The 17,844-nt window shown below is 41.7% G+C and overlaps 1 protein-coding gene across 3 annotated transcripts in view; it reads right to left on the minus strand.

The window, feature by feature from the left end:
* Window positions 1-12,901: 12,901 nt before the first annotated feature.
* ralyl (RALY RNA binding protein like) overlaps window positions 12,902-17,844 on the minus strand; it is a 42,036-nt gene continuing 37,093 nt past the window's right edge. For 2 of the 3 annotated variants that reach the window (XM_076080506.1, XM_076080505.1), the window contains exons 5-8: window positions 16,393-16,447; window positions 16,155-16,263; window positions 14,280-14,449; window positions 12,902-12,934 (exon numbers count right to left, since the gene is read on the minus strand). In XM_076080506.1, the coding sequence (XP_075936621.1) occupies window positions 12,902-12,934; window positions 14,280-14,449; window positions 16,155-16,263; window positions 16,393-16,447 (367 nt within the window). Of the gene's footprint in view, window positions 12,935-14,279; window positions 14,450-16,154; window positions 16,272-16,392; window positions 16,448-17,844 lie in introns of all 3 variants that reach the window. The other variant, XM_076080504.1, reaches the window with a different exon arrangement.

Consider the following 17,844-nt stretch of genomic DNA (forward strand, 5'->3'; position numbering starts at 1 on the left):
GTTTGTATAGTAGGACTTCCCTTGTTATGCCTAACCTTTTGAAAGGTTGCACCGTTTCACTTGGCATTTCAAAAACGGCCCATTTGCTTCGACAAGCACGCGCCATCACTGAATGAAATAACCTCTTTCTTTGACGTGCCGCCAAACCTGGAACAGGAGAAACATTTTGCTTTTCAAAGCAGCGTGCTCTTTTAATGTATTTTTGGTGATTCATGTTCTTTAATGATGAAATGCTGCAGTTCAAGAATTTACTAGATGTGGTAATTGAAAAAAATATTAATCACAAATAGCAAAACATGTTTTTTTTTCTCCACAATCGTCACTTTGTAACTGTCCTTCATCCCTGCTGAGTGTTTCGTGAGCAAGGCTACGTTGCAATGACAGCTTTTTAATTACACGTTTCAATTCATCGTTTTTATAGCAGCTTATGTACAACCTGGGAAGAAAACATCTTCTAAAACAAGAAAAATGAACTTGTTGGTACACAAAATATGTATGTTCCATCACAATAGCTCAACAGAAAATATGAAACAGACAAATCCTCGATAGCTTCAGGAAAATGTGACATGATAGCTATGACTTAAAAATGAACAATGGATAAAATGAACACATCATAATTATCACTACACTCTGCAGTTCCCCTCAACTCTGCACAGCGTTTTGTCGCCTTTGAGCTCATTGTTTTGGTTTTAAGGCCCGCAACTTTGTCATTTTGATTTAATCTCATGGCTATCGTGAGCGTTGTTTCCTGGTGGACTCCACTGTACACTACCTAATCAACACTCAACAGCAGACAGAAAACACCAACTAGCTACAGCCAGACACTTCCCTCAGGAGTTGGTGGAGACCAAAACAGAGCTAACGAAGAGTTAATGTTGGACTTAAATTAATCAGATGGTCAGAAACTCCAAATGAACGCTAATGGATGCTAATGCTGTTGCTAAGTGTCTGCTGGATGTGGAAACAGGCTTCTGTTAAAAGTTCATAAAAAATACGAATATGTCAATGTTGTATTTAAAGCTTATCTGTTAATGCAGATTTTAATATTATTGACTAAATACACTTAAATGTTCTTAAAGCATTAAAAGTATGACGCTGAAGACTGCATCTGTTAGTGGTATATTATACGATAAGTCATATAGTATAATATTATTTTTGAAACATTTATGTGTTAGTAGCATATTACTGTTGAAGTGGAGTAAATTTACTGGAGTAAAAAGTACAATATTTCCTCATGAATTTAGTGAAGTAGAAGTAAGAAGTTTCTTAAAATGGTAGACGTAAGATAACCAGGCACTTTCCTCACAGGACTTTTAATTGAATATTGCATTAACCAGCCAGATAAAAACACATTTTAATGGTGAAGTGAAATTGAAGGTTGATGTTATTATACAATATCATCTGGTGCATCAAATAAACACTGCAGCTGATTCCTTTTCACGGCTCTGTATCCGGGAAATTAATAAAATACCAACCACGAATGTGAATGAGATGAGATTTCTTCTCATTGCCATTAATCAGGTTGTTGTTGTCGAGCGTGAAAGCTGGAGGAGTTCTGCTAAGACTGCAGCTTCACCTGACATTACCAGGAGCTTCTTTTAAAAATCAATGTGTTGTGTACAAGAATTAAAAAATATTTTTGGAAAACCTTCATGTGTCCAAACTAGTTGGATTTGAACAGGAAAAAAAATAGCTTTAAGTTCGGAGTTTAAAAAAAAAAAATCAATCAACTCTCATTCAAACCAGTGAAATGCACAAGGCACAGTGAAAAGGAACTGTTGTTCTCTCACTGGCTCGCAGTAGGAGGATTTTCCTTTCTTCTGCTTCCTTTTACAATATCACAGTCTAAGTCGTTGCACTGCCTAAGCCGCCGCTCCATCATTCCACTCTGCCATTATTGATTGCATCAAGGCTCTCCAAACGGATGAATGGAATAACCTTCCTCTCTGTGTCCATTTCCTTTTTCAGCTGATGGCAGAAACACAGAGGGTGCGGGTAACGTCGAGCCAAAGAAACGAGGCAAAAGGATCGGCCCATTTGGATTCCTGCTCTACCGATCATGTGCATCGACTGCCGGGCCGACAGCAACCTCAGACAATCATCCTCATCCCCTCTCCCATCAACCTTGGCTTGGCCCGGCCAACCACAGCCTGCACAGAATCAATCAGCACTGAGATATGGGCAGCTGTCTCGGCGGAGACCGATTTTGGCATGCAAGACTCTCCCTTAATAGACAAAGAAACGGAGATCAATAGCCAATTTGGGCTTGGAATGAGGCTGGAATGGACCAAGGAAAATTCATCTTTGCCTGGAGAAGTCAGGAAAAGTATGATGAACTCTCCTGACTGGTACAATAAAGAAGTGAATCATTCGTCAGCTGTTTATGGCTGGTCTTGGCAGAGCAGATACGACTGTAAGATTGCTTTTTTGTGAACTGCAGTTTTGGTATGAGCCCTGCTTACGCTTTTACCTCCATACACCTCCACATGGCTATAGAGATAGCTTTTACAAGAAAGAATATGTACACGTGTATGAACCTCTGAAGAGGCACATTTGATAGGTTTGAGAAATAAAAGGTTTCTCTGTATCTGATTCAGGGCAACATTGTGCATATAGGCTACTTCAATGGAGGACTTGTAATATCACAAGATCATGCAACAATTGTGGGATCCCGTATCACAAGTGATCAGTTTGTGCACGGACCAATCAGCGTCCTTTGAGGAGCTACTTAGGCATTGAGAGGCGACTGTTTGATCCAAACAATAATGGTGGCTCCTGAAGAGTTTAGCGTCGATCAGTTATATCAAAACTGGTGAGTGTTTCTCAACGAAAGAAGAGCGAAGAACGACACTGAAGGCTTTCCTCGATGTAAAATGTGTTTTTGCTCTTCTGAGTGTGACAGACAGAAGGTTCATCAAATCACCCGTCATGAATTTTTTGCCTGCACTTTTTTTCCAAACACTTTCCATGGACGGCTTCTGAAATGGCTCTGTGTAACAAACCATCTGGCAGCTTGAATGGCTGCAGGGTCGTTCTATAAATGAAAGAAAGCTAAATCAGAAAGTTGGGATCTCACCCTCTGATAAGGAAGACAGGGAGTTTGAGGGAGGCAACCTTCGAGGGAAGATATCAGAATCAGGTGTGAGATGCATAAAAATACTCCTGGAGTGATAACACCTTCACTTCTACAACCTGACGTCTGATCATGTCCCTGCTCCATTTCTTCAAGAGGTTCTTGTAAAAAGATATCCTTGACGTTATTGTAGAGCAGTCAAATCTGTGTGCTGTACAGGTGGATGCCAATAAGCCACTTTAACCTCACTGCCAATGAATGAATCAAGTATTTCACAATATAAATGTTCAGAAACTATCATCACGATCATCAAAAAAACCCCGGATGAAATAGTTTTATTTGATGAAGAATCATAATCTGTGCAGCACAGGGTTAAAGTTTTGACACAATGCGAGTGATAATTATGACAGTTGGGAGCAAAATGACAGTAATTTGTGGCTGCGCATGAATGGACGGCGGCCTCTCCGCAGCGTAATTGGAGCAGGAGCGGATTCAGTCACGAAGCCTGAAGGGTTCCTTTTCTACCCATTCACCGCTCATAATTATAATGTGACAATTCTCTGTACTATGCTATCATTTCCCCATTGAGATGCATAATAACTATTTTTCCATTAGGAGTCTGTCTCCATGGAGAGTTATCAGGGGGCGATACCGCTCGCAGTGTTATCAGTGGGGAGGGAGGGGGGGGGGGGGGGGCCGTGGCCTGCGGGCCCTGGAGGTGTTCGCATCGCCATCCTCAGGCTGCAGCATCACAAAGGAGAGGGGATTCAATTATGAAGTGACACCTTGAAGGCATGTAGCAAAAAAAAAAAACAGAACATGCCGCTTCAAAAGAGATCACTCAAAATGTATCCTCTCCCTTTATCTCTCCCTGTCTGCCCGCCTGTCTCACCCTCTCTCAAGTCAGGTATTCCCAATGTGTTGCTCTGGAAAACGGAGATAAATGTGTCGCCTCTCTCGTATCCGTACGGTGACTTTACTTTTGGACTAAACAGTTTTGTTGATTCAGAGCAGAACTGAAGGGATAACTCGGCCCACACAGCTGCAGAGGTGATGAGGATTACTCCCTTCTCGTTTCCAGTAGTCAGACCTTCCGTTGCATGAGGAGATATGTTTCATCCTCTTTACAGTTGTCCTGGCTTCTGTAGTTTTTACTTTCCTTTTATATTTGACCAAGAATTCCACTACTAGTACTGCAAACACAGTAACATATTCTATATTATTGTATTTCTTTGCACCAACAATGAGTAGATGTAATGTGAAAGCTGTCGCTGGTGATGAGAATTATTGCAGGACTTTGCAGTTCCCCACAAAAACAATTGCAGAAAATACAGGCAAAGCAGAAATATCTAGAAAATATAGTAGCCCTGCAGTAAACACCAATTTGCTGAATGCTTTCTTTTCCTTTTGTTCTCAGAAATTGATTCAATGTGATGTTTCCTTTTAGTTTGAATTTGAAAACTGATTAAAGTTTATATTCTATATGTGTAATTCTATTCTATTTCCTCCAAACTTCCAGCTTTTCAAGTCTTGTGACATTTAATTTCTGCTGAAACAGCAAATCCGAACCCCGCACGCAGTCAAGCTGTCTATTTCAGGTTTAGATTTAACAGGATTAACCTTTACAATCATGCTGCTCTCCGCTCCACCTTCCTATACAACGTCACCGCGACTTGTTTTCAATCTTAAATTACTTTGTGATGGATGTCATCTAAAGAACCTGATGACATTCGCAGCTCGGGGACGGGAGGAGGGATTGTTCATCCCCTGCTCCTGAATCAATGTATTATCATCCAATAGGCACACTGGCAATGTTACCAATTGATAATATTTGGGAAGCTGCACTGTAGCATTGAAATGCTCTCACCAAGGAGCTGCATGTACATCCTGCATGTACATATCTGTCTAGGTTAGGTGAGCAGAATACTTATGACCATCTGAGTGTGTAATCACCACGTAAAATTAATAATCCGACTGCATATTTCACACCATCTAAAAAAGGCTGATATTGTCCACCATGATGAGCTAAAGGCTAACATTAGCCTTGTGGCCTCTGAGCGAACGTAATGACTTTGCAACACCTCATCCTTCACTGCACCCATAACTTCTCTGCTGATTCCATTAAAGCCTCTGCAGAGATGAGAATCGAGACTCTTCATTCCTATTTTTGCAACTTGACACTCGGGTTATTGGCAACACCTGTAGATTCATTTAAATATTTTTCAAATCAGACGTGGAAAATATGCTCATCTTAGCGCCCCTGAGCTAATATAATAAAAATGTTAATTAAGATTTGTGCAGCGAGCTGCGGATTTGAATATTTCCAATAAAGCAAATGCTCTCCAACTTGTGAAATGTAATAGAGTATAAGGGTTTAATACTGTACGTGTTTTAACTGAGGATACACATATAGAGATACAAATTATAATACATTAAGATGGAGCGCGAGTTATTACCCAAATGCTGCTTCTGCTCCAAATGATGTTTATTTTCCATCACAGTAATCCATATGAGGATTCAAAGATGCAAAATCTGTATGTGAGCGCTAACTGACTAATTGATTATTTCCCAAATGGAGAGAAACAAGCAAAAATGAGTGGATTGAATCTGTCAGCTGCTATAAACACATGCGAGCTGATGGTTATATGTTCACATTTACTGATATGACCAACTGGCCAGCAGCAGCAGCAATCATTTTAATACATTTTTTTATTTCCACAGCTGTGAAAGTTAAAAAATTCAATATCGCAGAGGCTTAACGGCTCCAGTGTGAAGTAAAACCGTGTAGTCGCTTTCATCCTCGGGCTCACTATCACGGCTGAATATCTTCACTTCAGCAGCTTCACTCAGTTCTGTATATATGAATAAACTGCAGTGCATTAAGCAAAAGGGGTGAAACGTGTTCTCATATGTGGGTCAAACGGAAACAGCTGTGTGCAATCATGCCAGCCACCGGTGCTGCGGACTTGATACCGCGGGCTAATTGTGTGTGGCATTGTAGTTGGCCCTCATTAACCTTACTGCGTTACCTTTTACCGTGGCTTTAAAGCTGCCATCTGTTGCCGCCCAGCTACCTTTACAGACTCGCTATAACAGAGTGGAAGTGACATACTGAAACCTTTCAAGGACATTAATGCTGTAGTCTCTATAATGAACACACACAAAACCCTGCAGAGCTCAGACTGGTTCTTTAAAGTCACTATAAACCCTCATTTATGAAAGGATTTGCTTTAATGTCAGGAGCTTTATTGTTGCTTTTGGCTTCCTGTCTCCTAATGGTTCTTGTTTTTATTGCAGCAGCTGTTGATTTTAGGATTTTATTCTGGTTTTGATCCTCTAAGCACCTGATGTTTTGAAAAAAATCCAGCATAAATCTATTTCTTTTATGAAATGAAGGCGTTGTCTAAAATGGTGAAGAACTGATTTTCAGGAGGAGACACAATCAAAACAGAAGAGTCCACGTGGACCGGAAACATCCACCCAACTGTGAAAATGCTGTGCGTCACACATCAGACCGACTCGCACAACAGAGACTTCAGTGGACGTTGCCATTCACCAGAACAATGTTGGTCCCAGCTGTCGCATGCACAGCTCTGGAGAACGTCGGCTGATTGTCCACGCTGCTCTGCTGACTTCTGCACAGTCAAGTGCACACTCTCCGCGGTCTTTAAAGAAAAGGCCGAATCAGGGTCACAATCAGCCTCTAGATCACGTTGTGTGTTCCCAAGAGAAGCACAGGAACTGGACTGTTCGTTAATCGGACCGAGGGCAAGTGTAATGAGTTTGGAGACGGCTGCTCCACCAGAGGACAAGTCCCGTATGTCCTACAGAAGTGTCCTAAAGCATGGCAGTGATTCTCCAACACTTGTGTGATGGAGGTGATCCTGGACTCAGATCTTCTCTTAAAAAGGCAGCAAACAAAAACTGTATTTCCGTGCACGATAAATACAAAGTCTCTTTATTTTGGTTAAACTGTCAAAAACATTTTCATGAGGCCTGTATGTCAAGGAACGATCAATTTCTGGTTTCATATATCTTCGTCATTTACATATTTACACCACGAAAAACCATTTAGATTATTTATTTACGAAACACTACCGCTTTTGTCCATAGGGACCGCCAAAAGCAACACAAAATGTAAATTCTTTGTAGAATAGCTTTGAGATTAGGCAATAAAGTACCTCGACCTCATCCCTACATGGAGTTTGTTGCTCTTTATTCTTCCTGCTTAACAATTGTGTGTATGACATACAACATGATTTTGTGAGTTATATACAAATTGCTTTTCATGGGTATAGCCACGAACAGTGTACGAGAACAGTCTGGTTCATGTGGGATCCCATCACTAGCAGTAAGAAGCTAAATTTCAGTGCAAGTTGATAGACACTGATTGATTTGATTGGGTTGATGTATTCCTATAATCCACAGTCAGTCAGGTGTAGAATGACCTGCCACAGCTGGACATGCTGCTGCGGTCACATCGTATTAGAACAAGACTCAGTTAAAAGTACACAGTGATATCAAGTGGCAGCCAGTGAGACTGCTGCCATTAGTGGAAAAAAAACCCAGATGACAAGCTGCCATTATGGTGTCCACTTCCCCGCTGACTGAAGTTAATGTGACGTGCTTTCAAACACTCTGCCGTGTAACTTGTTAACGTGTCATCTTGATGGCAAGCGCCCTGCATGCTAAATTATATAAATCATAATTAAATCAGCAGTCTGTGTTGACAGTAGATGCACGGTAATGAAAGGAGAGAATGGATTGTTTAAGAGGCACGCCTTAATGATGCACCAAACATTTACATACACGTCTGTCAACAATCTGCGAGCAACTATCACGTCTGCTTTTTATGTACAATGAAGCCAAAAGGTTTCTTTGTCCTTCAGTTCATATTTATTTGTAAAATAAAGTGTTGATCATTGAAACATTTGACTAGTTAACCATATATGACACAAACATTTTATTGACTGATAAGAACACAAATATTTATCTACGATGAGTTTTCTAGCCTTACAACAGTTGGAATATACCATTTTTTTTAATACATGAACTGAAAATACAAAGTTACAGTAAACATGCCTTTTGATAAAAATATCTTTACAAAAAAAATGTACATTTCTATACAACAGTTGTCAGTTACACTACAATTGTGGTTAAAACCTGCAACGACCCCAACAAACTGTCAGTATACCTTTTTTCCCGCTTTGTTTTAAACATCTCTTTCAGTCGATTAGTGTTTGAAATAAACATGAGGATGATTATTTACAGGGCAAAATAAAAGTTGAATGTCGAGCCAGAAATGTTTTAAAGTGACCCAGATAAATTACAACAGTTAAAAGCAATGAGGGTTTTTTTTTGTTGTACTTTTTGCAAAAATATTTGACACATCACCATACTGCTTATTAAAGAACAGGCTACCAGCAAAAAAGATAAACGTGTAGCAGAGCCATTTCCCTTAAACATGTTTTTGTATACAAAAATAGTGCTAAATATTACACATCATCATCATTCACCAGACACTTATTTTGAAGGAGCTGCTGGACAGACTTTTTATTCAATTCTATTTTTTTCAGGCAGATTGTTGTGTTCATGAAGTTGAGGCGACCTTTCCTTCACATTTAATTAATTCTCGGTTTAAAGGGTCATTCCAACCAAATCTCAAAACAATATTTCCTTATTTACCTGCGGTGGTTTTGGTTTCATTTGCCCAGGTTTTGTGCTAATAAGGGTGAAGAGACTTCTGTTCATTATGCTCGAAACGTTGAACAATTACATATAAACAAAACATTATTCAGGCTATTAATCCACATTTTGGATGGGAACCATTTTTCTATCCAAATGTCTACAGAGCATGTGAGCATCTCCCAGAGTAATCAAGAAACCCAATAACCAAAATGTCGGCATCGCACGTTTCATCAAACCACGGATGTCGACATTTCTGAATCAAAAGTTTCATATCAGCCGCTATCACGCTTACAGAAAAGCAACAAGGACAAGCTGTTAAATGATTGGAATGATTTAGGCAACATAACTACTTAAGTTTAGAATAAGCATCATCTTTAAACAATAACTCAACAGTGTAAATCAATAACAACCGACCTTAGTGGAGTTTCTTTCGTAACAAACTCACGAAAGTCCTGTTTGTTTCCACCACTCCGACCCGCCTTTTGTGGACTTTCTCGCTCTTAATACTCGTTATTATACCACAAAACTTCCACTAACACTTGATCTGCCTGGATGCAAAAAGTCCACATTCACGGTATCCCTTGTTTACAGTCGTGTCCAATGCCAACATTTTTTCTGACTGGACTGAATTGTGTCCGAAAAGAAACATTGTGGTTGAATTCTTCAAATGCCTTTTTTAATGCTTCAAGCACCACAAACGAAATCTATTTCACCAGAGTCTCCATGGCCCACATCTCAAAACATGTACAAATAAAATTCTTCGACTAGACACCAATAGCCTTTGTTTTTATTTCTTTGCATTTTGGGTGAAACGACTCCTTAAAGTAACAACAGCCCCGAATGACATGATTCAACTTTAACACCAATTCAGGACGTTCGACCGATAATCAGTAAGTATTTCGTCCAATGACAAGAGGCCCGTCTGCTTTCCGTCCTTAAAAACACGCGTTGATGCTTCTGAGCACAAATTAAAAGCAAAAGAAAACATTTCAGTTTTACGAGCAGCAGAGGAGGAGAGACAATATCGGGCTGCAGTCGGTGCAAGGACAAAGCCAGCGGTTAATGACAGCCGAGTGTTTGATAAGAAGCCGCTTCATTGACAGCTGTGATGAATGTCGTTGGCCCACCAGCCGTTTATGCTGACAACCTCATCTCCAGCTAATACATAGCAGGTGTGCCAGCTGATACGCATCATCACCTTAATTGTTGCTGCTGACCATCAGCTGGCACACCTGGCCCCACGTTAGCTGTGGATCCAACCACCTGCCTCCTTCTGAGGCTTTCCATGAACAAAAAGCTTGAGACCACAAACAGGCCTCTGTCATTGTTTGGAGGACATTTATTTATTCAATTTTACATATTGGGGGGGGAAATTGGTGACGTGATTCCCTTTGCAGCTATATATTTATAGTCGGGTTAATTGAAATCGCTCAGCTGAAGCTGCATTTGACATGTTTGCACAATGTAACATATGAACCAGTAGAAATCATGTACATCATCATCATGTTAGTAAAATGCACCAAAATGAGTGGACGAATCATCCAACTCTGTACTTTACTTTATTATTTACATTTAAGGGCATTCTATTAAAAGAGTTTTTATTTCTGGTTGTTTTAAGGCTGCACAAGCCATTGTGTCATGTTCAATTATTCCATATTAATTCATAAGCGATCTGAATCACAGATCACATACATCACATCGATAAAATCGACTCTAAAAACCTTGGCTCACTCTCTTGCCTACATGAGACGGAATCGATGCAGAGGGAGGGAGCAGTGGAAGGAGAAAGGGCGTTGGCTCCCGAGCAGCAGCAGCAGCAGCAGAGGTCCGTGTCGGGATGCACAGGCTGAGCGGGGAGGAGCGCATTGAGACGTCGGGGCCCTGCTCCCCGGCAGGAGGCCTGTGCCAGTGTTGGCTCTGGACCACAGGAAGCCCTTTCTGCTTCTGCAGCTTGGCAGGAGTTGGAATATATGATGGAACAGCCCCACGGGGCATTTGTGTGACAAACGGATAAAGTTATGCTCGCAGATATTGGCTTATGCATGAGTCAAATCCGAAAACCACCATTCGCTTGTTTGTGAATCATTCTGCGGTCGCAGATTGTTCCGACTGTTCCTTTATTCATTTTGATTTTTGAACATAAAATTCATAGGAAAAAATCAGTTTGATAAATTACACTGCAAACACATTTCATCAAAGCAGCAACGGTGGATCAATGTCATGTTCCCCTCTTCCCACGTAATTTCATTTATAAAATCAGAATAAATGCCTTTATTTCATTCCCTTCTGTTTTATTTATTTCACAAACAGGATTAGCACACGATACTGTCGGCCTCTTGCAATGAAATATAAGTTGCACAGAATACCCACGAGGCCGATGCATTAAAATGGGTCTTGAATAAATTTTTCTCTAGCGAGCACATCACGGCCGTTTTTTGTGCTGCACAGTTGGGCGTCTAAATGTGATTCAGCATCTCTTGAACACAATTTACAGTCCTGAATGAGAGTCTTGATCCTTCAGAGATCCTTTTCTGTCTCTTGAAGGTGACGATGAATTCTAATACCACTGACCGGGGGGGGGGGGGGGTGTCTGCTGCCTCCTCCTGAAGGGATGAAGGAGAAAACACATTATAGGGGCCCGTCTGCTCCTCAAACATCGGTGGCTATTTATAATGCTGTAAATGTGAGGAGGATTAGGCAGAGTTTTAAAGCTTGTCCGTTTTTGAATGGGCCTCAGAAATATCTCGGGGAGTGCAGAAATATTTTGTGGTCGCCCAGAAGCTGCCTCTCTAATCCTTCTGGACACGACTTATTGAGGTTCTTCTCACTGTGATGTTCTATCCTCGCTTATAGGCCCGCGAGCAAAACATTCACATATTCTCCGAGTGGGATTGTCAGGTTGTTCAATGTATGTGCCGTAAGGATAAAATGTGGAGAGGGAACTGAAGTGCAACGTGGTTTCTTAAGATGTGGATAGAACTGGGACACCAAACGTTTGGACAGGCAGATGAGGGGGAAAAGGAAGCTGTGGACATTTTTGCTTATATACACACACAAAAAAAAACAAAAAAAACTTTAGAGCAGCTGACAGTTCTTTGAAGGCAAGAAGAAAGATTTATGGAATAAATTCATCCATAATCAAAGTAGAAATGAAAAAGAAGCGGCAACTCAACAGCATGGACATGAAAAGATCCAAGGCAGCGTGCACACTTTTAGAAAAAGATAAGCTTACAGGGCCTGTGGATGTAACGTTAACAATACTTTTACAGGTTATTGATACGTGCCGTCAACCATCTACATCTTATTTTTGTTCCCTGCAGTATTATAGCATTTCATCTTGAAGGAACAAGTTCGATATTTTTGGGGGAATACACTTATTGGCTTTCTGTCAGAGACAAGACGTCGATTCATCTTGTTCAAATAAAATCAAAGCTTTCATGTTGTGTTCACACCAAACTGTAGCCTTCTGTGGTAACTCAGAGCTCCACGACGGCACGTGATCTCTGTAAACTATGAGTATAAACCATAGACCGTCTATGTCACAAACAATAATGTCGCTGTCGTACTTTTTGCCTGGATTACGTTGTTTTGAGTGTTGAGGGAGCCGCTACAACGTTAGCATAGCCTAGCACTGATAGATCTGAACCTCACTTTCTGGATTTTCCTTTGCTCGCCCGGAAGCAAAAGAAGACATCTTAACTCAACGTTAACATCAACAGCGTGCGACTCGTAAACACAGCTCAGCACCGAGGCCGACCGAGGATGTGACCGCATCATTACCCCCGCTCTCTGGCAGCAAACTCTTTACCTTAGGCCTCCGCATTCATGCCCCCTTCCACACAATTCAATTAGAGGAATATTATTTATGGGCAGTTCTGGCCCATTGGAATGCCATCATCGCTCCTTCTGTTGGGTTCGGCATTAGACGCCCTTCAGTGGAGCTGGGCATCTAAATGTCATAGAGCTTGTGATTTAGGAGATGCCTAACAAATGTTTAGAGATGCTCAAGACACAGTTGGGCGGATAAGGCGTTTAATGAGGACTGGATGTAAGGCTTTAAATGGAGACTAGCTGCAAGAGCCTCCAGGACCTTCAGCAATAAGCTCACACATGCTGGAATGGATTCATCCTTACCTGATCTCAGTTGTCGATATCCGATACATGGTTCTCTATCTGGAAAGGAGAGAGAGAGAGCGAGAGAGGGTTGAAATCATGGGTAGGATTCAGCATTTTTAAAACTGAGCACACAGGTTGTATTTAATCTTTTCCAAAGGTCAGCGCTGATGAACGCTCAACAGGAGCAACCGCGCCGACCGTCTTTGTGGTGCGTTATCACGACCTGTGACCAATGTGACCTTTCCGGAAACAAATAAATCACCTCCGCCACGTCTCCGGAAAATAATGTGTTCCATTAGCAGAGGGGCACCGAGCTTTCATCGAGCAACGGCACGGCCATGCTCGCCTGTTTTAACAGACGGCGTAATAGAGAAAGCCTGTTCTAAAGCATGGCCACACCGCACAACGGAACCCAGATGAGATCGAGGACGATGACTTTGATCTCGGTGCTTGAACTTGAGAAGCTGTGGGGTGTGAAATGAAACCGAGCGGCCACAAGGTTTACTTTAGAAAAAAACATGAGAAATGATGTTTTAACTGCTGTATAATATGGAGCCTTCAGCATGCAGATACCTTTTCATGAAGCTAAAACATGATTTAATAAAGTTGAAAGGGCAGACATCTGAACACAACAGTGTAAAGACGACAGTAATTAGCTCTTTTGGTGTAGATGCTTCAGTGACATTCATATTCAATGTTTTTGGGATTATCAAAGTTAATTGCAGCCTTAGATGAAATATCAAATCATGTCAAAATAAATTGTAACTTTTTTTTAAAGGTGACGACCCAAAAGTCTACAGTTTTTGTTTTTTTAAGCCACAAATATTGGGCAAAAAACAACAACAATCCAGAACAGCATGAATGATTTTAGTGTCGTCACACCGAGCATGGTGGCAAGAATTAGTCTACGAACAAATATTAGATCAGATTAATGATAATAGATTACAGTGTTCGACTGTCACTCCTGCTGGTTCCATCGTACTATTTTGCAGACGGCTCTTTTTGTTTAATGATATTTTGTAGGTTAGATCATTCTCTATGATACGGGCTGTACCGTCTCAGGGAAACCTTTACATACTGTTCTACTTCTATTCACAGCAGGTCTGGTCTTAAACGCTCGTCTTAGCATCTTGAGCCCTCTGCTTTAATTATAGTGTGTGTGTGTGTGTGTGTGTGTGTGTGTGGTGGGGGGGTTTGAGCCCGGGTCGACAGGGAGGAACTGTCAGTCCGGGCGCTCTCACCATTCACTCATGTGAAGCTCCCCCCGCTCTCTCAGATCTGTGGCCATGAATAATTCTCGAAAATTAACTTTCAGAGGGGAAGACTGTCTGCCCACTTGAGATCTCCCAAAGTGCATTGCTCTCTCCCTCCCTGTCAGGCCTGTCAGGCCGGTTTCTCTTACCAGATGGTGGTTTCCCTCCTCGTCGTAGTCGTCCTCGCCCCCGTCGGTCATCTCTCCCGCCTCCACGTCCAGCGCCCCGTCGCCCGCGTCCTCCCCAGAGTTTTCCGCCGTCTCTGACACGGACTCCTCATGCAGGGAGTCGCAGTTGTCCTCGTACTTTCTCTGAGCTTCTGAGTGAAGAAGAAGGGCACAGAGAATTGGTTTTCTTTGCTTCACACAGAGGTAGAAAAGTTTGTTCGGCTGCTCTTTCTGTTTTTCAAAATCTGTGCAGAAACAAAGCAAAGTGTTGTCCCCACGAGCGACCCGTAGAGTCTGTGCTGCTCCATACGTTCAGCTGGACAGACGTGGTTTAATCTCAACGAGTCAACAACTAACTCATTGTAGTCCTTCTACAGAACAGACAAGCATAACTGTAAGCCAAAGCATCTATTTTTTAATCCAAATAAGTATATGATTGAATAAAGTGTCGACAGAGGGCCTTTCCCATTTTCCTACTTTGTACTTCTTTGATTTCTTTCCTCATGTCTTAGTCCCGCCCACGGGAGAAGGAGGCGAGGACGAGACACAAGGAGAGAGCTGAAAAAGACATCCTTGCCTCGGAGCAGTCATTTTTAAAGTAATGTCAATTAAATATGACGTGGGGCACAGCTGCATCAGCTGTATACGTCACGGCTGCAGAAAAAAGATTTCCGTGAATGATGCATGGCTTGTGACTGCTCCGGAGAAGCGAGGAGACGTGGAGGCAAACTGAAAACTGTAGTTGCTGCTGCTGAATCGAATCATATCAACGGTTTATATTAATTTGCTCCAAACAGCCAATGCACCAACTGTATGTTAGCTGTGAGCTAGCTAGCAACTGACACACCAAGCGTGTCTTTAGTAGTGTGTCCGTGTGTTCAGAGCTCAGCAGAAACTCATGTTCTCAACGTTTATTACACATTATTCTTCTTTCCTGAATTCTTTTGAAATTGAAACATTTTTGCACATCTGGTTCTCTGTGTGAATTTGTGCCATTTTGAGCTGCCACGTGCACATTTCAATCTTCCCACTTACTTTATACGCAGGAGCCTCAAAAGTTGGCTTCACTAGCCGTGTTTTCATTTGTTTGTCAAGTGAATTTAAAGCGAACTTTTAAAATGTCGCAAAAAGAAATGCAAATTAGGCGAATAGACTCGGCCGCAGCGCAGTTTGGCCAGAAGTTAGCGCTATAAGCTAAACATGGCTCTAAAACACATTCAATCTTTTCCTCTCCTGTTTACAGCACATTCAATACTTTTCGGTACCGAAATGTAAAGACCAGTGTTTACAATTCAAACATTTTTAGGGTAAATTACCGTGAGAATAATTGCTAAAAGGATCAGCTGATATTTTAAATACGCACGCCTCTCGCTGCTAGTTGTTCGACACAAACAAACAATCTCCTTCCAACCAGAAAACCTTGGATTGGTTTGTTCTAGTTTCTAGTTAATCACACAACAGTTTGCCTGGAAGACGACCAAGACATGTGTGCGATGCATTTGGTGTATAACTGTCACGGAGTTAAAGAGAAAAAGCGACAGAGTTTGAATAAACCAGAGCAACCTGCTGACACATTGTAACATGCACAACATGAAGTCTAAGTGACCTTCACAGTGAGCTGCTCTCAGACGGTCCCGCGGTGCAGGTCATCTACAAAGCCCTCCCATATAAACAGAGTCAGCGTGAAGCTGACACCTGTCGGCTGTTATGATGGAGAGCTCTATTCCTCTTATCACCCACAGTGTCACAAAGACTTATGGCCGGCGTGTGCTCTTGATTTCCCTGCCTCAGTGGTGGGTGTCCTTTTCCCCCCTCTCTCTCCTCCGACTAGCTCTGATTCGTCGGTCGGCTTCTTACCGGACTCGGCTCTCTGCTGCTTCTCGATCTTCTCCAGGCGTCCCAGCAAAGAGTCGATCTTCAGCTTGATCTGAGTGAGCTCCCGTTTGATAGTCTGCAGCTGGTCCGTCTTCACCGCTGAGGGACAGAAATACAGAAACGGAATTCAGAGCTACTTTTGAGTTTGTCCTAATTTCATCCGTGCACTCACTCTAACGACGCTGCGTCACACGGCGTGACCACAGTCATCTGTCAATGCTCTTAGTTTTGGATATCGTATCATCGCTCCGATTCCCACTTTCCTCGGGGAAGAACATCTCAATCTGGCCGACTGCGAAGTTATGCTGCTGAAAATGTGGAGCTGCTGCTTTCAATTTGAAGATTAGTGCACAGCTTACGCCCACCATGCTGTGCAGCGCTGCTCAAGTTTCGCTCAACGATGCCAATATCTCAACAAACTGTATGCTATCCTTCAGTCAGCGTTAGGCGATTACAAAAACGTGGAGATTGTCTACACTTTAGGATAGCATCTGCTTTATTAGTGCTTATGTTAAATGTCTTTCATCTTGAAGTTAAAATCCTTAAGAGTCTCTTTTTATTAATTTATTTGATAGTAGCCTATAGTCTCCATTTTGTGTTATTACTTCTCTATATAGAGGATTGCCTTCACTTGCACGAGGGATTGACAGGAAGTGATGCAGTATGTAGTCCAGCGTTGCTGTTAACATTTAATCTCAGCCTCACTGTTTACTGTCAGTACCCGTAGGTCTTCAGTGTTTCTGACTTAAATGAACTCACTACAACTATCCGAGGATATGATCTCTGTTATATACCAAATGACATGCTTCTTTCCAAGACATTAGTAAACCATTATGGGAACCCATAAAATAAACCATTACCAAACGGACTCATCATGACTGAAATCCAAACAGCAAATTCAAATGTAACACTTGGAGCACAGTAAACTGACTGGAACTCTGAACATTTGACTATTTGAAATACCCACATATTTTAGTTTTGCCTTGCAAAAAGGTGGTTTTATTGTAGAAAAGGAAACAACAATGTATTGTAACACTATGCAAATCAGCGCTTTTTAGACTGAATCTAATTTTGATGCTCGACACTTGTGTTTAGGACACTAAACTGGATTAAAAAACAATCATATATCATATGTTTTAATTGCATTTTTTAATTTCATACACTCACTGCAACAATAACCGATCGTTGCCTCACTAACGGTGCAGCATGAGAAACAGGGGGCACAGTTTGCCCTCCCACTGCTTCTGTTTACTGCCGTATGAATAATCCCTCTCCTCTTCCTGCGTTGCTTTGGGTCTCACGCTACAATACATATCTGAGCTTTGAGTAAATGAGGCGTAACTGCATCATGCCAAGAGTTTGAGTTTTACCCTTTATGTGTCATATGCAAATATGGAATAGTGAAAATAAAAATGGATCTGTAGGACGTCACCATTAATTCAATCTGGCCCGTCTCACGGCTGCTGAAACCAGGGTTTGCTCCTTAGCAGCTTGAACCGAGCAGATTAAAGAATTTAGACCGTTAAAGTAGTAAGATAATCTCATTCGTAAACCCCTCGGCAGCTGAAACGTGTCTTTTTTTGGAGCGGACGGGAAAAAAAACACCAGAAGTTGAGGGGAAAACATAACATTCTCTTTGACACCTATCAGAGTCTGTCGGGGCTGGTGAAGA

The sequence above is a fragment of the Anarhichas minor genome, unplaced genomic scaffold (assembly GCF_050575085.1).
Source record: "Anarhichas minor isolate MPS153535 unplaced genomic scaffold, ASM5057508v1 ptg000074l, whole genome shotgun sequence".
NCBI classification, from domain to species: domain Eukaryota; kingdom Metazoa; phylum Chordata; class Actinopteri; order Perciformes; family Anarhichadidae; genus Anarhichas; species Anarhichas minor.